This window comes from Aquarana catesbeiana, linkage group LG03 (genome assembly GCF_042186555.1).
Source record: "Aquarana catesbeiana isolate 2022-GZ linkage group LG03, ASM4218655v1, whole genome shotgun sequence".
NCBI lineage: Eukaryota > Metazoa > Chordata > Amphibia > Anura > Ranidae > Aquarana > Aquarana catesbeiana.
The window spans coordinates 681,037,573-681,064,952 of NC_133326.1; the positions used below are offsets into that span (position 1 = coordinate 681,037,573).

Here is a 27,380-nt window from a genome sequence, read left to right on the forward strand (position 1 = left end):
GCTTACAGTGTTGTGGCCACAACAACACCTAAGGCCCAAATTTCTGCTGAGTATATAGGGCAGGCCCCTACTTTCAAACATCCAACTTACAAACGACTCCTACTTGCAAACGGAAGGAGACAACAGGAAGTGAGATGAAATCTACCCCTAGGAAGGGAAATTCTCTCCTGTAAGATTTAATATGGGAAAAACATTTCTCCTTTCCACTGATGCTTTATCACCAATCCTTGTTTCACAAAAAAACCCAAATTTTCAAAAAACATTTGTCATTGGGACAAAAAGTGAGGTGAAATCTTCTGAAGAGGAGCACAGACAGCAAAACAAATGTCACAGGGGTGAGGGAAGGGTCCCTATGTTTTCCAAAAAGCATAAAATAGATTTTTTGGCTGGAGCTAAACACGTTAAAAATGTACCAGTTCAAAATTACAGACAGATTCTACTTAACAACAAACCTACAGTCCCTGTCTTGTTTGCACCGCCTGTATACTGCTGTTCAGAGTACAGAGCCTGTATACTGCTGTTTCCTTTTTTAATTTGAGTGCGGGGTTCCCCTTAATATCCATATAAGACCCAAAGGGCCTGGTAATGGACTGGGGGGTACCCATGCCGTTTGTCTCACTGATTTTCATCCATATTGCCAGGACCCGGCATTACATTAAAGCCGCAAGCAGTTTTAAATGACTTTTTTTCCTTTAAAAATGACATTTTGTGCAGGGACTGTTCTAAGCACAGGAAACACGCGCCACTTTACAGGCATACTATAGACACCCCCCAGGTACGATATTTAAAGGAATATTTCACTTTTTTTTTTTTTTACTTTAAGCATCATTAAAATCACTGCTCCCAAAAAAATGGCCATTTTTAAAAGTTTTTTTTGCATTGATACATGTCCCCTGGGGCAGGACCCGGGTCCCCAAACCCTTTTTAGGACAATACCATGCAAATTAGCCTTTAAAATGAGCACTTTTGATTTCGAACGTTCGAATCCCATAGATGTCAATGGGGTTCTAACGTTCGTGCGAATTTCGGTCCGTTCGCAGGTTCTGGTGCGAACCGAACCGGGGGGGTGTTCGGCTCATTCCTAGTTGGGAGCTATGGGGTTAGGTTGTAAAAAAAATATCCCAAGCTTTGAACACTGTTCAATCTATCATCTGAAAATGGAAAGAGTATGGCACAACTGCAACCCTACCAAGACATGGCCCTCCACCTGAACTGACAGGCCGGGCAAGGAGAACATTAATCAGAGAAGCAGCCAAGAGGCCCATGGTAACTCTGGAGGAGGTGCAGAGATCCACAGCTCAAGTGGGAGAATCTGTCCACAGGACAACTATTAGTCGTGGACTCCACAAATCTGGCCTTTATGGAAGAGTGGCAAGAAGAAAGCCATTGTTGAAAGAAAGCCATATGAAGTCCTGTTTGCAGTTTGGGAGAAGCCATGTGCGTAACCCTGTTAAAGAGGCACTGTCCAGGTGGCTGGAATTGGAGAAATCACAGACTCAGGGTCATAATTTATATGACCTACTATTGTCCAGCAAATGTCATACACAAAGAAACTCTGAACTCTCACCCACAATAGTGGCCACACTACAAGCATGGAAAACCCTCTCATCCATGCCATTCGGAGATAGAATAACTAAACCCCTACCACTCACTATATCTAGTATACCCATGCTTATACCGGACATATCACACTGGGTGACAAAAGGAATAATGGTAACAGAGGATCTAATGGTGTGCCCCGCACTGAAAACATTTAGGACCGCACAACTAGAATATTGCATCGAGGACCATGACCAATAAAGATATTTGCAAATCACCCATTTCCTCCATACGAACCCACACACCACTACTTATGTACTGTGGAGAGTGGTTCTTTATCTTACCAATCCCCTGGTATCTCATTATTCTACAATATGCTACACAACAAAAACGAATTTACAAAATCTATAACCATTAAAGCATGGGAACTAGATATGGGTATTTCCTATACCAAAGAGCAATGGCAAAAAGCACTACAAACTACATATGCAGCGACCAAGAGTGTCAATATATGGGAACTTGCTCACAAAATACTGTTATGTTGGTATCTGACACCCTTTCGAATATCCAAATTCAGTCCCCAAACTTCCCCGCTCTGCTGGAGAAACTGTGGATGTAATGGCACACTGTACCATATCATATGGATGTGCCCAGTCATACACAATTTCTGGTCCAAAATATTCAGACTAATTACGCACCTCGCAGGGACAAGGGTTCATCTTTCTGCTGGAATGGCTATTCTGTCCTCGAGAATAGAGTCCACCCCAGCGGCATCAAGAGTCATAGTAACACATACTCTACTTAGTGCTAGATTGTCCATTATGAGACACTGGAAAGACCCAAAACCACCTCCATTTACAAAGGTAATAGAAACAACAAATACTCATGCTACTTATGAACTGATGTATGCGTCAACACAAGGTAACTACCAAACTATGTACTCCAGATGGAACCAATGGGTAGAATGGTACATGAGTAGCAAAGGTAATAGCAGGCAAATATAGGCTGACCAATCCCCATCTAAGCTCTTAAACTCTAGAGACTGTGTATATCTATATTTTTATTTTGACTCTTTTTCTTTATCTTTTTCTCCTCTCAAGCTTTCAGCTCGGCTAAGTTAATATTATGACTATGTTCTCATGTTATACTCTGTTCTAAATTTATATAAGTGAAAACATAAAGTTTACAACATTCTGAAAACATGCTTGAAACATCCAACTGATATAATATATGATTCAGTACCATATATAAAACGTGTAAATGATATAGGACGTTTATTTTAAGTATGCTATGCACTGATGTTAATTGTATGCTTCAATACTCAATAAAATACTCAGCAATACCCAGCCTTACTCAGCCATACCCAGCCTTACTCAGCCATACCCAGCCATACTCAGCCATGCTCAGCCAAACTCAGCCATACTCAGCCATGCTCAGCCATACTCAGCCATGCTCAGCCATACTCAGCCATACCCACCAATACCCAGTCATACCCAGTAATACCCAGCCATACCCAGCAATACCCAGCCATACCCAGCCATACCCAGCCATACCCAGCCATACTCAGCCATACCCAGCCATACTCAGCAATACCCAGCCATACCCAACCATACCCAGCCATACTCAGCCATACCCAGCCATACCCAGCCATACCCAGCCATACTCAGGAATACCCAGGCATACTCAGACATACTCAGATATACCCAGCCATACCCAGCCATCCCCATTCACGCTCATCCATGCCTCATCCATGCCACTACAGTGCCCTCAGTGTCTCACAAAAGTGTAATAGGTAGTCTAATTAGATTTGACATTCATGCCCCTAGAACACCTGATGGTGCTCCCTGCATGTTGGGCCTCTGTATGTGGCAAAGCTGTGGAAAAGTCACACACATGTGGTATCTCCGCACTCCGGAGGAGTAGGAGAATCTATTTTGGGGTGTAATTTTTGATATGTACATGCTATGTGTTAGAAATATTGTATAAATGGACAACTTTTGTCAAAAGTGCAAGAGGTGGTCAAGAAATTATATGTGTAATTTATGCTCCAAGAACACCTGATGGCGCTCCCTGCATGTTGGGCCTCTGTATGTGGCCACGCTGTGTAAAAGTCTCACACATGTGGTATCACCATACTCAGGAGGAGTAGTAGAATGTGTTTTGGGGTGTAATTTGTGGTATGCATATGCTGTGTGTGAGGAATAACCTGCTAATATGACAATTTTGTGAAAAAAAAAAAAGAAAAAAAAATCTTGATTTTTCAAAGAATTGTGGGAAAAAATTACAACTTCAAAAAACTCACCATGCCTCTTACTAAATTCCTTGGAATGTCTAATTTCCAAAAAGGGGTCATGTGGAGGGTATTTGTACTTTCCTGGCTTGTTAGGGTCTCAAGAAATGAGATAGGCCGTCAGTACATCAGATGTGATCTATTTTCAGAGATTGGCACCATAGCTTGTGGACTCTATAACTTTCACACAGACCAAATAATATACACCGAATATTTGGGTTATTTTTACCAAAGATATGTAGCAGTATAAATTTTGGCCAAAATTTATGAAGAAAAATTAGTAATTTGCAAAATTTTATAACCGAAACGAAGAAAAATTCATTTTTTTTACAGAATTTTCGGTCTTTTTTTTTTTTTTTTATAACGCAAAAAATAAAAAACCCAGAGGTGATTAAATACCACCAAGAGAAAGCTCTATTTGTGTGAAAAAAAGGACAAAAATGTCATATGGGTACAGTGTTGCAGGACAGAGTAATTGTCATTCACAATGTGAGAGCACGGAAAGCTGAAAATTGGTCTGGTTAGGAAGGGGGTTTAAGTGCCCAGTGGGCAAGTGGTTAAAGAGGCACTGTAGCTTTTACAGTGTAATTCCACTAGAGCTAATTTTATTGCAGCAGCAATGCCTGACATACAGCTACGTATGGGCAGGACATCCTTCGGCAGAATAAACATAACCCTAAAATTATAGTACAGTATATTGGGTAAATGTGGATTCCAACAATTCTTTCAAAGTGTGTTTCTGGTAAACCTTTGCAAATCATTGTTGACCTTTTTTAGTTTAGGTCCCTTCTGCATCATTAATTTCACTCTCCAGATACATTTAGATGAATATTCCCCGGTATCTAATTTTTTATCATTAACTGCACAGAGGAAATTGTCTTTTGTGGCATGTGGTGTACAGAGACCAGTGACAGGCAGTCCCAGTGGTAACAAAGGCTTGCTGATAACACATCCCAGTAGGTCTGAATTTCCGCCAGTAGGAGATGCGTAGTCCTATATATATGAGATGACACGGCTGTAACAGGTACTCAGGAGTAAAGTACAATGAGGTAAGATCCATGTGTTACATGTTGTTTGGTCAGTGAGCCAGAGGTGTCTGTTAAAAAGCCAGAGTTGTATTCAGCAATTTTCATGGTTGGTCTTTTTAAAATAAAATGTTTATAGCGATGTTAACAAAATTGTTAGGATATTGTTAGAAGGTTGTATGTATATGATATGGATGGCATGCTGTTCAACACCTTTTAGGGCCTCATGCACACTTGAGCTAACAAAGGCCTGTTTTACAGGCTTTTGACTTTTTTTTCTTTCTGCCTCTAAATGCCCCTCCATGTTAACCCATGTGTCCATGCACACATAGACCTTTACAGGAGTTCAGAGGTAGAAAAAAAAAAAAAACCACTTGCATTCTGAAGAGGAGTGATTGGGCTGAAAAAAAATGTGCAAATGCGCATAAATGCTGAGTACGTTTATGCGCCCTTGCGCATGAATACATTCCAATGGCCAGAATAAATGATTATTCTGGCCAATAGAAGGCATTAATGCCAAACGCCTGAATGCACTTAAACACACGTGAACACGCATAAACGCACATGCAAAAACGTGGCTTTTACCACATTTTATTTCTGACACTTGTCTCCCATAAGGAGAAAAGGCATCAAAAGAATACAGTGTGCATGTGGCCTAATAGTTAAAGTGATACTAAAGTCTCCTTAAAAAAATAACAAGCATGTTATACTTACCTGCTCCGTGCAGTGAATTTGCAGAGAGCAGCCCAAATCCTCCTCTTCTCGGTTCCTCTTCAGCGCTCCTTGCCCCTCCCTCCTGCCGCGTGCCCCCCACAGCAAGCAGCTTGCTATGGGGACACCCGAGCCGCAGCTCCGTGTATCCATTCAGACACAGAGCCGTGGTTCGGCCCTGCCCGCTCTCTCTCCTCATTGGCTCAATGACTTGATTGACAGCAGCAGGAGCCAATGGTGCCATTTAACAGGGGCATATAATTACATTTTTTGATCTAATATTTCACAGCAGGACCCGTTCCTGCGCCCAACAAGAGTAACTTTGAGGGGTTACAGTGCTGTGGCACCACCCAAGGCCCAATTTTTCTGCCTCTGTTTAACAGGGGCATGTATTTACAATTTTTCGATCCAATATTTCACAGCAGGGCCCATTCCTGCGCCCATCAAGAGTATCTGTGAGGGGTTACAGTGTTGTGGCACCACCAACACCTAAGGCCCAATTTTCTGCAGAGTATAAGGGCAGGCCGTATAGTATATATACTGCTGTTCAGAGTATACAGTGCCTGGGGGCCTGGGGGATCCCCACGCCATTATTTTGGGTGCGGGGTTCCCCTTAATATTCATACCAGACACAAAGGGCCTGGTAATGGACTGAGGGGAGACCCATGCCATTTTTGTTCAATGATTTTCATCTATAATGCTGGGACCCAACAATACATTACAGCCACAAGCAGTTTTGAATGATTTTTTTCCTTTAGAAATGTCATTTTGCTGTGGTATTGTTCTAAATACGGGAAAACTGCACCACTTTACAGGCATACTATAGACACCCCCCAAGCACAATATTTAAAGGAATATTTTTATTGTTTCACTTTAAGCATTATTAAAATCACTGCTCCCAAAAAAACTGCAGTTTTAAAACTTTTTTTTGCAGTGATACATATCCAGGATCTGGGTCCCCAAACACTTTTTATGGCAATAACTTGCATATAACCCTTTATAATTAGCACTTTTGATTTTTCATGTTCGTGTCCCATAGACTTTAACGATGTTCGCGCGTTCGAACAAATTTTTTGCCTGTTCGCATGTTCTGCTGCAAACCGAGCCGGAGGGTGTTCGGCTCATCCCTAATTGGCAGCACTGAGATACTTTGTTCATGAGCATGACCTTATTTGCATCAGTCAGATTATGATCACTAACTTAGGATTGCAAGGTCATATCTTGACTATCAAGAAGTCCACTTCTCTCTGTGTGGTATATCGATTGAATAAGTTATCAACTATAGATTGATTATTCCTATTGGAAAAGATTGATTGCAAAGTAAATCAATCATTTAGAAGCATACATGGCCTGAGGTTACAGGGAGGGTAAGGTGTGATGAGGACCTTAGTGCAGGCAACCACTCTTTTATTGCACTGCACTCCCGGCATTGCCAGCTGTCATATCAGTAAACAAGGACCAATAACCATCTCTTCCTACTCTGGTTACAGGTTGGTGATCTTCATCCACCAGATCTTGTGGCATCTCATCCTTCATTACCTTGTCCCAGCGTCATACTCCAATGGACATTGCTGCACACTTGAAACTCCTAAAATTACAGGCATTTTAATGGGTGGAGATGTGTTATTTGGAGCAGTTTTACCCCTCCATATGGAGAAAGTTTACCCCAAACTGTTGTACAATGAAAAACCAAAGAAAGCTGTATGTAGAAAGTAAGATTTGTCTGTTGATACTAATTATATTTTTTTTTTTATGGCTCAAGATTCTTTTACTACACAGATCTGTATTCCTATATGAAACTAGCTTAGAGCTATGACCGCCTTTAAAGCCCAACTGACCTTTCACCACTTGAGTCCCCATGCCTTTTTCTACCTAAATCTTCATGAGTCACAGAGTGATTTTTCATTTTTGCGATGACTTGGTTCCATGCATTAGTAAATAAATTTGAAAAAAAATAGATTTTCCTGTAATTTTTTTCCCAACGCAAAATTTACATAATTTGCATACTAACATACAATTAGCTGATTTAAGCTGAACATTCATTTGGGCTTTAATACAGCAGTTTTTGCTTTTCAATGTCCCCTCTATAACATTGCTTTATTTTCTATTCATATTGACAGTGGATTTGCTATTTTTCCATGTTCTTTAACAGAGCAATCTATCCAGCAAAAGTGACAATTAAAGGGCTTGGGACAAACCATTAACACTGATGGGGATCTTTACCACAGTCCATTTTTTTCATGCAGTTTACTGCTTTACTGTGGTTTGTCCGTAATGGGGGGTGTATCTGCAGTCTTTGCATGGTTTATCCATGTTTTTAGCTGCATTCTCACAGACTTTCTATTGGGTCATGTTTTTGGCACATTTTCTGAAAGCTCACCAAAAGTCCCGCACATTGCATCTTTGGTGTGCTTTCAAATAATGCTCCAAAAACCTGCAAGTTTGAAAATTAGGCCTTCCCCAAACTGTTAAAAAATAATAGAAAATCTATGGCTCCATTACTAAAACCGCATTTAAAATGCTTGATACATGCAGAAGGTGCACATAGACAAGGTAATCATAAACATTAGATGAAAGAAACTTGAGTATAGACACCTCCAGCAGACAGTTCTATAGGGAAAAAGCCATTGCATAAGCTAGAAAACTCTGCTCAATTGCTATTGCTTCCTTTAAGACAAGCCTGTGCTTGCAGTGTCCAGATGTCTCTTGGCCAAGCTAAACATTTATTATTATGGAGGGGCAGATGAGACACATGCCTAAGGGAGGCCAATTGTAAATGTAACACACCACCTCCTTGTTATGTCTAAATATTCTACTGACTTATGAAGAGGGGCTATTTAATAATTTATATCTTGCAGCTGAAGACAAAAGTATGTTGACAGCCCTCGAAATGATCATGAGTTCAAGTGTTTCCAATGAAGGGTACTGTTAATGGTATAGCTTATAAAGATATTTTAGGCAATTATGTAGTTAAACATTTGTGATAACAGTTTGGGGAAGGCTCTTTTCTGTACCAGCATGACTGTGTCCCTGTGCACAAACCCAGCTCCATAAAGACATGGTTTAATGAGTTTGGTGTTGAAGAATAGAGCCCTGACCTCATTCCAGTTGATCACCTATGGAATGAAATAGAGTGCTGACAGTAAGCCAGAACCTAACTTCACAAATGCTCTTTTGCTGAATGGGCACACATCCCCACAGATATACTCCAAAATCTTGTGGAAAGTCTTTCCAGAAGAGTGTCATCCATAAGGGATAGGGTGGTAACTGTATTAAAACCCAATAGTTTGAGAATAGGATGTCAAGCAAGCTCCTATAGGTGTGTTGTCCAGGTGTCCACAAACTGTTGGTCATATAATGAACCACTTGACTTCTTTACCATTTTTTCTTGGCTCTCCTTAAAAAGTCAAAATTTTCAATTTACTTATGGTGAGGTTGTATTCAGTAATTTCAAATTTTCAGCTCATTAATTTATTCAGGGCATTGAGAAGTAAATGCAGTGTTAACCTGGCTGTGAAGTTGACCATCCCCAGACTGCTGTTAGGGTGCCAAAGATGCCTACTCAATTGTATGAGTTTGTATGGTTCAGTTTTGCTAGTAACCGTTCTGTCCCAGAACAATGAACTGCAAAGTCAAGCCTTAAGTTCAGGCTGCTCTCAAACCTCCCATGGAAATTAACCACTTAAGGACCAGGCCTAATTTTCAAACTTGATCTTTACAAGTTAAATCATTTTTTTGCTAGAAAATTACTTAGAACCCCCAAACATTATATATTTTTTTCAGACACCCTAGAGAATAAAATGGCGGTCGTTGCAATACTTTCTGTCACACCGTATTTGCGCAGCGATCTTAAAAACAAAATTTGTTTGGAAAAAAAACACTTTTTTGAATAAAAAAATAAGAAAACAGTAAAGTTAGCCCAAATTTTTTTTATATTGTGAAAGATAATGTTACGCCAAGTAAATTGATACCAAACATGTCACGCTTCAAAATTGCGCCAGCTCGTGCAATGGCGACAAACTTTAACCCTTAAAAATCTCCATAGGCGACATTTAAAAAAGTCTACAGGTTACCAGTTTTGAGTTACAGAGGAGGTCTTTTGCTAGAATAATTTCTCTCACTCTAACGATCAAGGCGATACCTCACATGTGTGGTTTGAACACCATTTACATATGCTGGCGCGACTTACGTATGCATTCGCTTCTGCGCACCAGCACGGTGGGACGGGGAGCTTTTAGAATTTTTTTTTTCTTATTTATTTTACTTTTTATTTTTCATTTTTACACTGTCCCTTTAAAAAAAAAATTGGATCACTTTTTTTCCTATTACAAGGAATGTAAACAAAAAGAGAAAAAAAGAAAAAAAAAGCATGACAGGACCTCTTTAATGTGAGATCTGGGGTCAAATGACCTCAGATCTCACATTTACACTTAAAGCAGAGTTCCACCCAATTTTGAGAGGTGGTCTTAAATGAAAGACCACCTCTCCACCCCTCGTTTTTGGATATTTACATTTTTTTTTTTACTTTCTCTTGTACCTTTTTTGGAAGTACTAAGAGTACTTCCGATTCAGCCAGGCCGCGACCGAGGACATCACATCCTCTTTTGCGGTGAGCCCCCCTTTGTCTTCTGGGACATGCATGTGTCCCAGAAGATAAGCTGGCCATTCACAAAGGGTTGCACCACTCGTGCATGCGCAGTCGGAAACCGGCAGTGAAGCCACAAGGCTCCACTGCCAGTTTCCCTTAGTTGGAATGGCGGTTCCTGCACCCGATCTGATGGACGGATCAGCCTCGGGGGGCCGACATCGCAGGCTCCCTGGACAAGTAAGTGTCCTTATTAAAAGTCAGCAGCTACAGTGTTTGCAGCTGCTGACTTTTAAAAAAAAAAAAATTTCGGCTGGAACACCGCTTTAAATGCAATAAAAAAAAATTTCTTTTTTTTAATGAAAAAAAAATTTCCCTTTAAGGCCGTTGGGCGGAAGTGATGTTTGACGTTGCTTCTGTCATCCAACTTCATTGAGTCGAGTGAGGGCCATCAATCCCTCACTCGACACAGTGCCTCTGAGGGGACAGCTTCAGATCGTCTCCGCCACTACCGGCAGCTCCGGTAAGCCGCAGGGATTACCGGAACATGGTGGGAGAGGGTGGGGCACCTCTCCCACTGCTGATAAAAGTGATTTTGTGGTGAATCCAACACAGAGACCGCTTTTATCATAAAGAGGACCACCCGCCATTTCAGAAAATACTGGGTTATGGCATCTTTCTGCTGCCATAACTTCGGTATTCTATGTCAATATACAGACGCACGATGACGGCGGTTTGCGGTAAGTGGTTAATCAAAGAGCTGTCAAAAAAACTATCAACAACTTCCCTTAATAAGCTGACATAGTTTACCTCTTAAGAAGTTCTTATTTGTCTCATGCTTACTTCTACAGGTTGTCCCCAGAGACTTACCTTCAGATACAAGTTGTAAAATTTGCCACCATGGAGATAAACAACAACTCTGGGATCCTTCCAAATGTCACATTAGGCTTCCAGGTCTACGATTCCTGTTCTATGCTTCAGAGGGAACTAGAGGGAACTTTATATATGCTGACAGGGCAGAGCAAAGCTATTCCCAACTTTCAATGCCAGAGAAAAGAGAAGTTGGCCGCTATCATTGGACACTCCACCTCTACATTCTCCATCCTCATGGCTCACATTCTTGGGCTAAGCAGGTATCCACAAGTAAGATGATATTTCCGCAACTAAACCAGCTCCACTCTTGAGTGTTTAATGCTTCCACTGTGAAAATTTTGCAGAAATTAATATTTTTAAATGTGACATCACTATTTCATGGCCATTGTACACTTATTTTGTCATTCATTTAAAAAATATCTTAAATTAGAAGTCATTGTTCCATCACTGGAATGAGTTCATTTTAAAAGGGTTGTCAAAAGTTGAAAAATCCAGTGCATGACCTCAATCCAATCCAATCACTATTTTATTGTAGCATATCAGAATAAAAGCAAAACTTCCATGCTGTTGCCTTTCGGCCTATCCTAGCCTTAAGCCGCGTACACACGATCAGACTTTCCAATGGGAAATGTTCGATGACAGGCTGTTGGCGGAAAATCCAACCATGTGAATGCTCCATTGAACAATTGTTGTCGGATTTTCCGCGGACAAATGTTGGACAGCAGGTTTTGAAATTTTCCGTGGACAAATGTGTGTTGTCGGACTTTCCGAGCGTGTGTACACAAGTCCGTTGGACAAAAGTCCAAAGTACAAACACGCATGCTCGGAAGCAAGGAGGAGCCAGAAGCGGTCAGTCTTGTAAACTAGCGTTCATAATGGAGAATTAACATTTGTGACGTGGCAAATTATGAAATCTTGAAATGCAGTGCACAATTCTCTTCTTCTTTAATGGGATAATAATGAAGCTGCTTTGCTGGTGATACTGATGGAGTTATTGCAAACAAATTTTCAAAGGCTTTTTTCTCTAGTGATATCAAGAATAATATTATTATTCTTTTTTTTTATTTGGGCAAGTTACCACAACGCTATTATCCCTGAGTTTCTAAGATCAAAGATATAACTATGTTGGTGTCCCTTGTCAATTTTACATTGTATTTTTTAAAATGTAATTGCCTACTCCCAAAATGTAATTTGAAGTAAAACACATAGCCAAGTATTATTCTACACAATTTTTTTATCGTGCATTAAAAAAGAAAACAAATAAAATTAGACATGCTATCTGCCAATAGAACTTAACCAAAAAGTGCATTTTATGCATCCAAAAATATAGAAATGTAGAATATATATTATTTATACAAGAAAAATAGAAAATATACCAAATCAAATCATTATTCAACCCAAAAAATAATGTCAAAGCAATAACTCCAAGGCCAATAATAAATAACACGTTATCTCCTCCGATTCCGCAACATGTCTGGTTGATGAACGGCTGTTCAGAAACAAACTGAAAAGCGCTAAATGAAAAACGCGAAAAGAAAAGCGCGAATCCACACTCACCAAACTTCTACTAACATGAAATTAGCAGAAGGAGCCCATACGGTGGCGCTAAAGAGCTGAAAAAACATGTAGTACTTCACTACGTTCATGATTGTTGGCCAACATTCATGTGGCCGTGTGTATGCAAGACAAGTTTGGGCCAACGTCCTTTGGACAAAAGTCCAGGGTTTTGTTGGCCAACAATCGGATCGTGTGTACGAGGCTTAAGTCTTAGCGGAATTAAGGCCAGGATTGGCCAAAGCAGATCAGAATGGATGTCTACCTTGGCTTGAGATTGTCTGCTGAATCTATTGATTACACAGTCGCCTGAGTTAATTAGTGTTCCAGTGTTAATAGACGTGTCTTCTCCTAAAATCATGAAACTTGTGGCTTAACTTAAAATAAAAATGTAATATTTTGTAACACACTAGTCCTTACATTCAGATTTATGTTACTTTACTTTTACCAGGTAATCTTGCCAAAAACCCAAAGTTAGTGACAGCACTAACTTAGTGTACTGCATCTACAGAGCAGCAGCATCATCATCATATGGCAGGAAATGTATCAGGACTACAGAACATCTCTCATGCAATGTATCCCGGTTCTCTTAGATGTAATTGTAGCTATGCCCAGTGTTTGTTAAGGCAAAATAATAATAAAAAAATACATGCACATTTCCGGTATTGTGTGCCTTTAAAGACCCTGCAAGTACAGAAGAATACCCATTGATATGCTGGAATTGCACTCAGCTATAAAGCTCTGTTGTGTACTCACAACACACATTATTTTTATGGACTAAGTGGTGTCCACCCTGCTCAGTTTTCCTTTGCCAATCTACTTGAACACCGACACTCTCCGATCTCTGCAACATAAATGCTAATCATTCTGTAAAGCAAACATAAGAATTAGGAAGGTTTTTTTTTGCAACAACATGGAAGTGTGTAGAGGACACAGGAATGCTCTGATTTTCTGAAAAGATCAATGTGTTGTTTGCACTTATCAAACAGATATAACAAAATAGTTCTAATGAAACATTACATAGACCAGAAGGGAGCAAATAAGAGAAGTTTATTCTAAGGACTTACATACACTTAAATGTCCTGTGTTTGTGCCCGCCATTGGTCCTGCTTCCTGTCTTGTTCCTACCTGAACAATTGTTTTTCTTAGCCTCAACTCTACTTCTATGGTTCTCGTTGACTATTTGTTTCTGTCTGCTTTGACCTTCTGCTTGTGCAAATGTTATTTCTATAACCTTTGTATGCTTACAGAATGTTCTCTTCCATGAGGATTTTATACTTTTACACTTCTGTGGCATTAAATTATAAACAAGACAAAATCTCAGGGCTATGTTGACCCTGAGGTTTAATTTAGTGAAATCTTTTTGGTGGGATGCTTAAAGTAGTAGGCCCTACCTAAATTCCATAAGGCAGGTAAACCATATCAAACACTAGTGACAATTAAGATGCAAAAAACTCCATGGCAGTTATGTGCCATAGAACTCTCCAATCCCTTAGACAAATCAGTTCTTTGCTACTTGTGACAACAAAGTAAACATTTCTTATTATAAAGTTTAAGGTTTTACAATATCATTTTTGATGAAGGGTGAAGTCAGGTTTCAAATACTTAATATTTTAATAGGATTTCCATAACTTAAAGCGTAAGCATTTTTTTCCCCAATGCAGTGGGGCTGTGCCTGCACTGCATGGGTTAAAGTGTTACTAAACCCAAAACAGTAAAGTCAGTGCGTATATACAGTAAAGCATGATTGTTACACTCACTGTGTTCCTAAGGGGTTAATCCTCAGCATTGTGTAAAAAGGCTGTTTGATCCTGTCTTCTCTGATCCTCTCCTCCGTCCACTGTCCCCAATATATTTCCTGATAATACAGAGCCAGGGGACAGGCTGCACATGCTCAGTTTGGTGTGTATTACTAGAGAGTTTTTCTTTCCTTGGGGGAGTGCATGTGATCAGCACAGGGCCAATCAGCACTGTCTAGACAGAGGGTTAGGGGTCCTGCATCCTGGATAGAACAGTCAGTGCAGAATGAAAACTCCTCCTACACGCTTTAACCAGACACTCATAGAAGTCACAAGACTGCTATATAGTGCTGATAAGAAAAGGTATTTAGCAGTTTATATTTACTAAAATAATTGCATTTCCATGTTCTGTGTACTGTGTGAGACCAGATATAGTGAATGCAGGTTCCTGGGTTTAGTAACATTTTTTTTATTCTAGGGGAGTGGACAGCAGAGCTATACTTACCTGATCTGCCTATCCTCCGCGCACAAGACCAGTCCAGCATCCCTGCTTTCCAGTGGTCTTGAAAATAGACTGTTCTTGATATCAGCATACCCAGAGCTTGCTCCATAGACAGTAGCAATCCACCTCTGGACCATGGGGGAGCTTGGTTTTCCAGAGGATCGGTGGATCAGGTGAGTATAAAGTTTGTGCTCATCCCTAGAAAAAACGAGCAGTTGACCCATGCAGTGGGGCACAGCCCCACTGCATGGGTAGAAAAAAAATGTTTGCCCAGAAATGGACTTTAAGATACAGTCTGAGGTGTATAGTTTGAAGATAGCACCTATTTCACTCATCTGCTTTATATAGACAAAATCACAAAGCTGTAGAATTAGCTGTTTTAGGATACAACGGTATAGCAGGGGGCCGCATGATTTAGCATGCTTATGTACTGGTGTTTGAAACAATACCTACTTTTTTCACTTGATAATTCTATTCCACAGATAAGCCACTTCTCAACTAGTTCCCTCCTGAGTGACAGAACACAGTTTACATCCTTCTTCAGGACTGTACCAAGTGATGCATTTCAATCTAAAGGCCTGGCCAAGTTGGTGTTAAATTTTGGCTGGACATGGGTTGGCTTAGTGGCTGTGGCTAACGACTATGGGCAACAAGGCATTCAGGTCATTAAACAAGAAATTCTCAAATCTGGAGCCTGCGTTGAGTTTACAGTGTACATTCAGCTTAATCAACCCAATCACAACATTCCTCAAATAGTTCAGGTCATTAAAGGATCAACTGCCCAAGCTATAGTTGTTTTCTCCACTGATGTCAATTTCTTTTCACTACTGGATGAACTTTTGAAAGAAAACATAACAGAGAAAATATGGGTGGCCAGCGAAGCATGGTCAACATCATCATTGTTAACATCAGAAAAATATTCAAGGCTTCTTGCTGGAACCATTGGTTTTGCCTTCTACAGTGGAAATATCCCTGGACTTAAACAACACCTTGACTATGTCAATCCCCCAGAACTTCCAGAATGGCCTTGGAATTGGATGTTTTGGGAAGAAAGCGTTGGTTGTACCTTCCTTAACTTTGAAAATGTTTCATTCCCTCATGAAAGACCCTCAAGAAACTGCACAGAGGAAGATAAAGTGGATAATTTTCAGATTTATTTAAAACGGATATCTAGCTTAAGAATTGTTTATAACCTTTACAGTGCCGTTTATGTAGTAGCCAAGGCTTTGCATGATCTAAGTGTTTGTAGGCCAGGAAATGGTCCTTTTGTTAACAGAAGCTGCTCAGATGTCTGGAATTTTAAACCATGGCAGGTAGAAAGCACAGTAATAATAATGATGATGGATAATGACGACAATGAGGATATAGCGCAGGATAATAATACAGTATATAAAAGGTTTAATTAAAAAAATGTGTATTTTAAACCCACCTGCAATCTATATACTGTATTAACTTTCCTGAGCACTGTGCACCATGTTGTGGTTACATTAACAGACATCCTCCATTTGAAAGCCACCAGACAATACTGGCTGTTACTGACAGCTTTGGCCATTAATGAACTTCTGGAACCAAAAAAAGCAATTCACCTTTATGTGATCAGCGATGACATAGTTATCGCATGCAAGCTGGAGGCAGACAAAATAAATCCTTTGCCTGCAGGCAACATTGCAGAGACCACTGCAGGCTATAGGTGGCTGTGTTCAACTTTTTATAACTGTAATTATCAGAATTACAGTATTACCAGCATTAAAAAAATATATATATAGACACACTAAAATATAGTTTGTTTGTTTTTTTTTTACATTTTTGTGTATTTGTTAGCCTATAATTAACAACAGCATGGAATTTTATCAAAACAAAGGTCAAATAAAAAAAAGTAAATGCTGCAGTCCATACACAATCAGCATGCTGATAATTATGGCTTGGTTTAATTTCGGCAATTTTGTCGGCATTGTTGTGCATTATTTTCTGCTTAATATTTGTGCCTTATTTTATACCTTTCTGTGCTGTATCCACTACAAAACACTTATTTGACTACAATTTACTATGGTCTTTCATGTTTGTAATATTTGCAGACTTTCAATACACGAGTTTAAACATAATCTGCAGAGTTTATTTTGTAAAAATCTAGTGGTACAGTATACAGCATAAACACGTTTCAGCTTACAAAGCCTTATTTATAGCATATACTGTATGTGAGTAAGGCTTTATAAGCTGAAACGTGTTGGCTTTCTGCTGTATACTGGATCAGTAGATTTTTAATAAATAAATTCTGGATTACGTATGGACTCCAGCATTGAGTTTTTTGAGTACCAAGTGGTTGGGGCTTGCAGGAGTCAAGCTGGGAGACTGACACCTGATGTATGATAATCAGCTCTTTTTTTCAGCTGGAACTTGGTGGAACTCAGTTCCACCACCTCTGGCTCAGGCTCTCTGATCACCACTATCATTTGTAAACACATAAGTCTGGCTTCTGTGTTTACAAGTGAAACCTTGACTCTCAATGGCCCGTTCATCTAATCTCCTGAATGTCTCCCACTGGGTACAGGATGGGGACAAGGGAGATGCAGGTGCCTGGGGTGCAATAAGGATGCCGACACCCCCAATGAATGATCTCCCTGCAAGCGAGAAAGGTGGAGACAACTACAGTGTGTGGGGAGGTACTAGAGCCAGCTGAGTGCTTCAACTTAATACAGCAACAAAAGTGAGGTGGAAGATGGTAAAGCTTTTAAGGAAGGGGGGAGAATATGGGGGCAGTAGAGGGGGTTGCATGCAGAGGTCAGAGCTGAAGAGGGGTGAAAGTGAGATGGGGAATGCAGAGGTTAGCAGCTGTGGAAGAAGGCTGAATCCTTCACTTCACGTAATGCCCTCCTGGCATTTGATGCCCCTTTAAGACCCTCCCACTGTTAATGAAATGTGACCACACCCACTATTTGATGCAGTTTGGAGGGTGTGTGTGTGGGGGGGGGAGTGGCTCGTGGTTGAGTTCCTGCACCTGTTTTCTGAGAAAAAAAAAAAGCCTTGATGATGATAATAGTTAGGGGTAGAGAAAGGTAAAATGAAAACCTTATATTTCTTAAAGCGGAGTTCCACCCAAAAGTGGAACTCCGCTTTAAGCACTCCTCACCCCCTAACATGCCACATTTGGCATGTCATTTTTTTGGGGGGGGAGTGTGTACCCTCTTTTTAGTGGGATTTCCTGTCCCACTTCCTCCTTCCTGTTTTCGGCCGCCTAGGCGACTCCTCCTCTTGCATTAGGCGGCCCTTGCCTGCCAGCGATCTTCTGGGACACAACACAGGTCCCAGAAGATTGGCCAATAGCAGAGTGCAGCACGACTCGCAGTTGGACGGGAAGAGGAGCGAGGCTTTGGGCGGGCGCATTGCTGGGCCGTGGGACAGGTAAGTGTCGGTTTATTAAAAGTTAGCAGCTATGATTTTTGTAGCTGCTGACTTTTAATAAACTAAAAAACGGGTGGAACTCCGCTTTAAAGTGATATTAAAGTCTCCTTTTTTTTCTATAAAAATAACAAACATGTTATACTTACCTCCTCTGTGCAGTTGGTTTTGCACAGAGCGGTCCAGATCCTTCTCTTCTCAGGTCCCTCTTTGGTGAACCAGCCCCTCCCTCCTGTTCATTGCCCCTACAGCAAGCAGCTTGCTATGGGGGCACCCAAGCCGAGCTGCAGCTCCCTGTGTCCATTCAGACAGGAAACACTGGTTTGGCCCCACCCCCTCTCTCTCCTGATTGGCTAACTGTCTTTGACAGCAGCGGGAGCCAATGGCGATGCTGCTGTGTCTCAGCCAATCAGGAGTCCCAGACGGCTGAGACACTTGTGGATATCGCTGGATCTGAAGGGACCTCCGGTAAATATGAGGGGGGCTGCTGCACACAGAAGGCTTTTTACCTTAATGCATAGAATGCATTAAGATAAAAAAAAAACTTCTGACTTTACAACCACTTTAAATATATAAAAATGATTTAGGTATACATATTCATATAGCATTATTGCTGAGTTAACCCAATCATGCTGATACCTATAAATTTGGCTTAGGCATATAGGTATCAATGCACTCTGATCATTCATTATCCCCACTGACAACTGTCTGAAATTCTCAGATTTCTAACTTGATGTGATTGCAGCTGCATTGAGTACTGCTTGGACCATGAAGAAGGGGACATACCCCGAAAGCTTGTCCTGAAAAATTGTATGTTAGTGCAAATAAAAAAAGTATCACGGACAGTATTCAATTTTCTGAGATTTCTAATGCCCTGTACACACGAGCGGACTTTTCGAGCGGACTGATCCGACGGACCGAGTCCGGCGGACAATTCAACCGTGTGTGGGCTTCATCGGACCTGCAGCGGACTTTTTCGGTCGAAAATCTGACGGACTTTAGATTTGGAACATGTTTCAAATCTTTACATTGGAACTCCGCCGGACCCAGTTCCTATCGAAAAGTCCGCTCATCTGTATGCTAGTCCGAAGGACAAAAATCGATGCTAGGGCAGCTATTGGCTACTGGCTATCAACTTCCTTATTTTAGTCTGGTCGTACGTCATCACGTACGAATCTGTCGGACTTTGGTGTGATTGTGTGTAGCCAAGTCCGTTCATTGGGAAAGTCCGTTGGAAGTCCGCCGAAAGTCCGTCGAATAGTCCGGTCGAAAAGTCCGCTCGTGTGTACGTGGCATTCTTTTAGCTTTATTAATTATACAACAATGAGAAACACTTACCGTAGATTTATAAACCCAAGAATAGCACAGTGATAATTGCCAACATATTTTTTGTAAAGAAAAACACTTCATGGTGAGGAATTTCTTTGTAAAGTTATGGCCTTTGACAAAATGTAATGGGTCAAGATTTGACAAATTATAAGTGACTGCATCACTTGAAGTATATATATACAGTATTCTTACAATGAGCTTCACAGTGATTGTAAAGCTTTTTTTTTTTTAACCACTTCAGCCCCGGAAGGTTCCCCCCCCACCTTCATGACCAGGCCATTTTTTGCGATACGGCACTGTGTTACTTTACCTGATGATTGCGTGGTCGTGCAATTGTCAGTTAAAGGGCTTTCACACTGGAGCGGTGCACTTGCAGGACTCTAGAAAAAGTCCTGTAAGCAGCATCTGTGGGGCGGTGAAGGAGCGGTGTATACACCGCTCCTCCACCGCCCCCGGCCATTAAAATGAATGGGCAGCACTGCCGAAGCGCCTGCAAAGCGATTCGGTAGCAGCGCTACATGAGCGGTATTAACCCCTTCTTCAGCCGCTAGGGCGGGGGTTAAAAGTGCCCAGCTAGCACCCGAAAAGCACTACTAAAACAACGGTAAAGCGCTGTTAAAACTAGCTTCGCTTTACTGCCCCAGTGTGAAAGTAGCTTAAGGTGAAGCTCTGCTGACTTCCATCATCCAATCATGTGCATGCAAAATTATTTTCTTTTTTTTTTTTCCTTGCAAACGATTGGGTATTCTCTGCAAAGTGAAATTTCACCGCATCCACCAAGCCCTGGGGAAAATTCCCTTGCAAAGTTCAACTTCCTTTGTAAAATGAGCAGCCTCTTTGCCTTTAGCAAATCAACCCCGGAGGGAGAGGGCCACTCTCACCATTAATGACATTGTACATTTTTGATCCATGGGTTAAAAACCCTCTCTAATGTGAATTGCCTGTCTTTTGTAATGCATGTTATCTTTGATGAATCATAATCCATGATAAATTTGCTTTGGAACTTACTGTATTTTCACAGATCCTACATTATATGAAGAACGTTCGAGTAAAATTAAGCAGCGGGCAAGAAATGTTTTTTAATGGCAATGGAGACCCTTCTCCCATGTATGATATTGTAAACTGGCAGTTGACCTCTGTTGGTTCAATAAACCATATTTTGGTTGGACAATATGACACGACAGCACTAAGAATTAATACAAGCACTTTGAAATGGACAAGAGATAGTCAAAAGGTATGAGAATGTGAGAAGTTTTAGATGTATGTGGTCATGCTTCTTGCACCCTCTGTATCTTATTTTTACTCCCATTAGGAAGATTTCCCCTAACTTCTTGTTTAGTTCTTTATATTAAAAAGAATTGGAAGCTTTGGAAATAGTAACTGATATACTGTACTCAGGGCTGCTGATAAGGCAGTACAGCCAGCCCTCCTGTACTGGGTCCGGGCCCCATCAGTTCAAAAGGGGGGGCTGAGCAGGAGGGCCAGCAGTACTGTCTTATTGCAGTCACCAATCCTCTTCTGTCTCCCCCTGTAGCGCTGCCAGCTTCTCCTCCTCTTTGTCCCTCTGGCTGCACTGCAGGGGGATTGGTGCTAGCATATGTGTCCCTTCAATCTGCTGTCTGGGCCCCCCAAGTGCCCCTTTCCCCCACAATGCTGCTGGCTTCCCCCCTCCCCTCTCGCACTGGCAGATGCTATGGGCATACAGGAGGATGTTTCAGGATAGAGAGCAGGGAATTGGCTGGTAGATATGTCATTTACTGGCCCCTTCCTTTCCAGAATGAACACAGTGAGCAACCAGTACCAATCACACCTGTGTCCATTCATCACTGAAGCATAGTAAACTGTGTTTACTATGTTTCAGTTTGTGAATGAGTAGGAAGCCTCAGAGCACTTCCTATTCATTGATCTGCGCAGTTGAGGCTGCAGAGAAAGGGACTGATAAATCTAAGTCCTCAGTCACTTTCGGCTGAGGGGGCCCTGTCAGGTAGGCTGTATGGGGCCCCATGAGTTCTAACAGCAGCCCTGACTGTACTGATTACGTTAAAATCTCCCCATTGGGGAAACAGCTGGAGGTTCTAAGCTTTTCTCGCTTTTTGCAAAAACTGAAAAAAAATTTAGATGAGGTTCCCTTTTAAAAAATAAAATAAAAAAGATGTTATTTTATGTATGCCATTCTTGGTAGCTTGTACACCAACTGTTTACCATCACATTCATAAATTATCAAACAGCTAATAGACATACTGGGAAAATGTTCAACAGAAAAGGTGTTGCATTTCTAATAAAAATAATAAGCACAACTAATAAACCTCAGTCATATGTATGCGTTATAACATCTGCTCCAGGTTGGTCAATGCATAGCCAACCTAAAAGCATATCTAGCCTTGACATTGATATGGTCACCTGTAGTCAGCACTTTGTCAAGGAGTCTCCTGATGATCTGATGACTGGTGGGGTAAAGATCAAGAAGCAGGAGAGATAGAGAAGGCACAGAATAGATGAAGCAGGGAGATCCTTTCACTGCTGGTTCTCAGGCACAGCTTCCTCTCCAGCAAGGAGAACACTGAACAGCACAGGTGCTATTAGCAAATCACTTCAGATCTTGTGACACTAGCAGCCAGAGGCACCAATGTATTACATGCCCATACCCTACTGACATACAGCAATAAAGCTTCAGAACAGATGTGCCTAGGCACAGGAACTGCAATGTTATTTTTCGGGAAGATTTTAGGGCAAGGGATACATTTTTCAGGGTACTGATTAGGCATAATTAACTATTCTAGATGTTTTATATATAATAGTAGATAACAGTAGGTCCTCACTTTTTAAATTCAGGTCCACTTTAAATGGAGGCTGCATTATGCCCCGTACACACGATTGGACATTCCGACAACAAAATCCATGGATTTTTTCCGACGGATGTTGGCTCGAACTTGTCTTGCATACACACGGTCACACAAAGTTGTCAGAAAATCCGATCATTCTGAACGCGGTGACGTAAAACACGTACGTTGGGACTATAAACGGGGCAGTAGCCAATAGCTTTAATCTCTTTATTTATTCTGACGGATTTTGTTGTCGGAAAATTTTATAGCAAGCTCTCAAACTTTGTGTGTCGGAAAATCCGATGGAAAATGTGTGATGGAGCCTACACACGATCGGAATTTCCGACAACAAGGTCCTATCACACATTTTCCGTCGGAAAATCCGACTGTGTGTACGGGGCATAATGCCCCGTACACACGATAGGATTTTCCGATGGAAAATGTTCTATGGGAGCTTGTTGTCGGAAATTCCAACCGTGTCTAGGCTCCATCGGACATTTTCCATCGGAATTTCAGTCACACAAAATTTGAGAGCTGGTTCTCAAATTTTCCGACAACAAAATCCATTGTCGGAAATTCCGATCATGTGTACACAATTCCGATGCACAATGTTCCACGCATGCCTGGAATCAAGCAGAAGAGCCGCACTGGCTATTGAACTTCATTTTTCTCATCTCGTTGTACTTGTTGCACATCACCGCGTTCTTGACGTTCGGAATTTCCGACAAGATTTGTGTGACTGTGTGTATGCAAGATAAGTTTGAGCCAACATCTGTCGGAAAAAAAACATGGATTTTATTGTTGGAAAATCCTATCGTATGTACAGGGCATAAGGATGAGCTGGGTTCAGTTCAACCATAGTCAGAACTAAGTTTAGCAGAACTCGAAGGAGGCTGGCCCAATCAGCACTGGATGGGACATTCCCCACACACAGAGGGGTGGGAATGCTCATTGCATCATTGACCTAATATGGAAACATGTCAATATTGGGTCAGTGTATTTGACCTAATATGGCCATTTGGCAAAATACAAGCTTTGCTACCTGTTTACGCAAACTCATCTTTTTGGCGGGGAATGCCCAATCCACAGCTGATTGGGGGAGCAGAGAAGCAATCATGTTACAGCTTCCAATGGGTTTTGGCAAACTTGATTCAGACTGAACACAGCTCATCCCTATTTACAAAAAATGTTGTTGCATCATATGGGTCTTTGATATTTTTTAACATACAATTTTCACACATTTTTTCTAATTGAATTAAATTGTACAAATGGGTGAATCCCGAGAGTAAGTTCTGTGAATACATTTTATAAATCGATCCCTATGGTGTTGTACTAATCATGAGAATAATAGCAAATAGCTAAATTTTATCAAAAAAGTGTAGAGTAGACAGCTATTTGATCGTATCTAAAAAAATTGTCACTGTGTGCATAGTTACATATTTATCTGTAAATGTATTTGTTTATAATGTGAAGAATTTATTGTTTCATAGATTCCCACATCTGTCTGTAGTGAGAGTTGTCCGCCAGGCTTCAGAAAAGCAGCAATCATGGGAAAACCCCATTGTTGCTTCCAGTGCATTCCCTGCCCACTGGGAGAGATCACCAATCAAAGCGGTGAGCATACTGTAGTTAATTAATTCACTTATACATTTTATTTACTACATGCACACTTAATATTCATAATATACAGGATTTATATGGCACCAACAGTATGTTCAGTGCTTTACAAAATAAAAAGAGAAAATACAGTTACAATATACAATTCAATACAGGAGGATTAGGAGGTCCCTGCTCATAACAGCATACAATCTAAAAATGTATTTTTTATATATTATTAAGTAAACAAGAAATATTGTATTCAAGTATATTGAATCAGCCAGGAGGTGATCCCCTAACAGAAATCTTAGCATCTGATAATGCCCTATGTACTTTGGCCCTGCTGAGAGGGATAGGTGTTCTCTTCTCTTTCCGTATTTGGAGATGAAATCTCTTTTCCTCTAGATGTAAACAGTACCCCCTTGTCCTTTGTGTTGACCGTAAAGTGGATAACTCAACAAGTTCACTATATGGACCACTTATATATTTGTTCATGTTGATCATATCCCCCTTAATCTCCTCTTCTCAAGAGTGAATAAATTCAGTTCCTCCAATCTTTCCTCATAGCTGAGCTCCTCCATGCCTCTTATCAGTTTGGTTGCCCTTCTCTGCACTTTCTCCAGTTCCCCGATATCCTTTTTAAAAAACTGGTGCCCAAAACTGAACTGCGTATTCCAAATGAGCTCTTATTAATAATTTGAACAGGGGCAAAATTATATCTCTCTTTCTGGAGTCCATACAACAAAGGACTTTGCTCGCTTTGGAAACCTCAGCTTGGCATTGCATGCCATTATTGAGCTTATGATCTACCAAAACCCCCAGACCCTTCTCCACTATGGATCCCCCCAGTTGTACTCCCCCTAGTATGTATGATGCATGCATATTCTTAGCCCCCAAGTGCATAACTTTACATTTATCAACATTAAACCTCATCTGTCACATAGTCGCCCAATTAGACAGAGCATTGAGGTCGGCTTGTAAATTGGAGACATCCTGTAAAGACGTTATTTCACTGCATAGTTTAGTGTCATCTGCAAAAGACAGAAATGTTACTTTTGATCCCAGAAGTATTGGGGTGGCTGCCTTTACACGCACATGAACTTTAATAGCATGCCAATCTTAGTCCGTAGGGTTCAATATTGAGTTGGCCCACCCTTTGCAGTTATAGCAGCTTTAACTCTTCTGGGAAGGCTGACCACAAAGTTTAGGAGTGTGTCTATGGGAATGTTTGACCATTCTTCCAGAAGCACATTTGTGATGTCAGGCACTGATGTGGAAGGCCTGGCTCGCAGTCTCTGCTCTAATTCATCCCAAAGGTGTATCTATCGTGTTCTATTGGCAAAAATATTGGGCCTCCCCTTCAAATCATTTGGTGGATGGGGGATTATGGTGTGGGGTTGTTTATTCAGGGGTTGGGCTTGGCCCCTTAGTTCCAGTGAAAGAAACTCATAAAGAGTCAGCATAACAAGACATTTTGAACAATTTTATGCTCCCAACTTTGTGGGAACAGTTTGGGGATGACCCCTTCCTGTTACAACATGACTGCGCACCAGTGTGCAAAGCAAGGCCCATAAAGACATGTATGAGCGAGTTTGGGGTGGAGGAACTTGACTGGCCTGCACAAATGCGCTTCTTGAAGAATGGTTAAACATTTACTCCTAAACCTTATGGACAGCCTAACTAGAAGAGTTTAAGCTGTTATAGCTGCAAAGGGTAGGACAACTCAATATTGAACCCTACGGACTAAGACTGGGATGCCATTAAAGTTCATGTGCGGGTAAAGGCAGGTGTCCCAATACTTTTGGCAGTATAGTGTGTATGTGTATGTGTATGTATATCTATATATCTACAGATATATAGATCTATAGATCTATATCTATAGATCTATAGATATATATGTATACACTTTTTCATACTGTAAGCAAGTTTCTGCATGAAATTAGGCATTCTTAGTTTGCAAATTTTGCAAATACATTTTTAAGCTGGCCAAATGCCTTAAAGTGAACCCTTTCTGGCCAGTCCTTGTTCTAATTTGCAAAATACCATACTTGCTGGTAGTATAGGAGGCATACAGTATAACAGCAATATGGGGTGAACTGAAATAGTTTGTAGAGAGCGACCCAGTCTGCTCAATCCAAGTAGCTTACATATTGTATATAACATGTGAAGTACTAGAGAGAATTGGCCAAGCTGAAGCTGGCCAAGGATGGTTAGTTTATTAAAGAAAAACAGATTCCTCCATCCACACAAACGGGACATTGTATTCCAATACTTATATTTGCTATCTCTTTCAGATTTTGTTGGGTGTTTCAAGTGTCCGTGGGATCAGTGGCCAAGTCAACAGAAAGACAGATGTATACCAAAGCTCACTGAGTACCTCTCTTATGATGAAACTTTGGGAGTCATTTTATTGTCCACAGGCCTTACCTCCTCTGTGATTCCTGTAGCTATTCTTGGAATATTGGTCTATCACAAAACAACTCCCATAGTCCGAGCCAACAATTACACTGTTAGTTGCCTTCTCCTGATCTCCATGTCACTCTGCTTTCTTTCTTCACTGGCCTTTATTGGTTACCCCACCTGGGAAAAATGTCTCCTACGTCAAGTGACCTTTGGATTGGTTTTTGCTTTTTGTGTGTCGTGTATCCTGGCCAAAACTCTCATGGTCATGACTGCCTTTAAAGCCACAAAGCCTAACAGTGATATAAAGAAGTGGGCCACCCCTGCATTTTCCTACACAGTGATTGGCTTGGGAACCTTTTTTCAGTTAGTAATAGGTGTTGTTTGGCTATCTCTGTCACCTCCATTCCCAGTTTATAATGTAAATACCAAAGCTGAAGTTCTATTTGTTGAATGTAATGAAGGATCACTGACTGCCTTTTGGTGCACTATTGGGTATCTAAGTCTACTTGCTCTGGCCAGCTTTGTGGTTGCCTTCTTGGCCAGACAACTCCCAGCAAGCTTCAATGAAGCCAAATTTATAACCTTCAGTATGCTTGCCTTCCTCAGTGTGTGGATCTCTTATATCCCAGCATCGCTCAGCACCAGTGGCAAATATACCATAGCCATGGAGATCTTTGCCATCCTGTCCTCCAGTTGGGCCATGCTCTGCTTTATGTTTGTCCCAAAATGTTACATCATTTTGTTCTGTCCAAGCATGAACTCACGAAAACATCTTTTAGGAAAAAACTAACAACAATCAAATGATATGAATGCCAAATTATTTCTATTGGTTGTTGGTGAATGCATTGTGTTTTTCTGATACCTTGAAAAATCCTGTGCAATCCTTTTAAAAATTCTCTTTTTTTATACCATATTACCGTTTTTTTTTTTTTTTATTATTACTGTGAGTGCCAGATGGGTATGAAGATGGATTGACATATTAAAATGTATATCTTGGATAAGATGGAAACACACAT

The 27,380-nt window shown here is 40.8% G+C and overlaps 1 protein-coding gene across 1 annotated transcript; it reads left to right on the forward strand.

The window, feature by feature from the left end:
- Positions 1–4,873: 4,873 nt before the first annotated feature.
- LOC141134108 (extracellular calcium-sensing receptor-like) lies at positions 4,874–27,173 on the forward strand. The gene is made up of 6 exons (XM_073623692.1): positions 4,874–4,878; positions 7,056–7,277; positions 11,002–11,293; positions 15,301–16,203; positions 23,856–23,979; positions 26,256–27,173. The coding sequence occupies exons 1-6, from the start codon at positions 4,874–4,876 to the stop codon at positions 27,152–27,154; spliced, it is 2,445 nt and encodes an 814-aa protein (XP_073479793.1). The 3' UTR covers positions 27,155–27,173.
- Positions 27,174–27,380: the final 207 nt, after the last annotated feature.

Excerpts from the sequence above, each read along its gene's own strand:
- LOC141134108 (XM_073623692.1), top strand. Across the intron at positions 7,278-11,001 it reads AAGAAAGCTGTATGTAGAAA|GTTGTCCCCAGAGACTTACC; the intron begins GTAAGATTTGTC and ends TTACTTCTACAG. Across the intron at positions 11,294-15,300 it reads GGCTAAGCAGGTATCCACAA|ATAAGCCACTTCTCAACTAG; the intron begins GTAAGATGATAT and ends TCTATTCCACAG.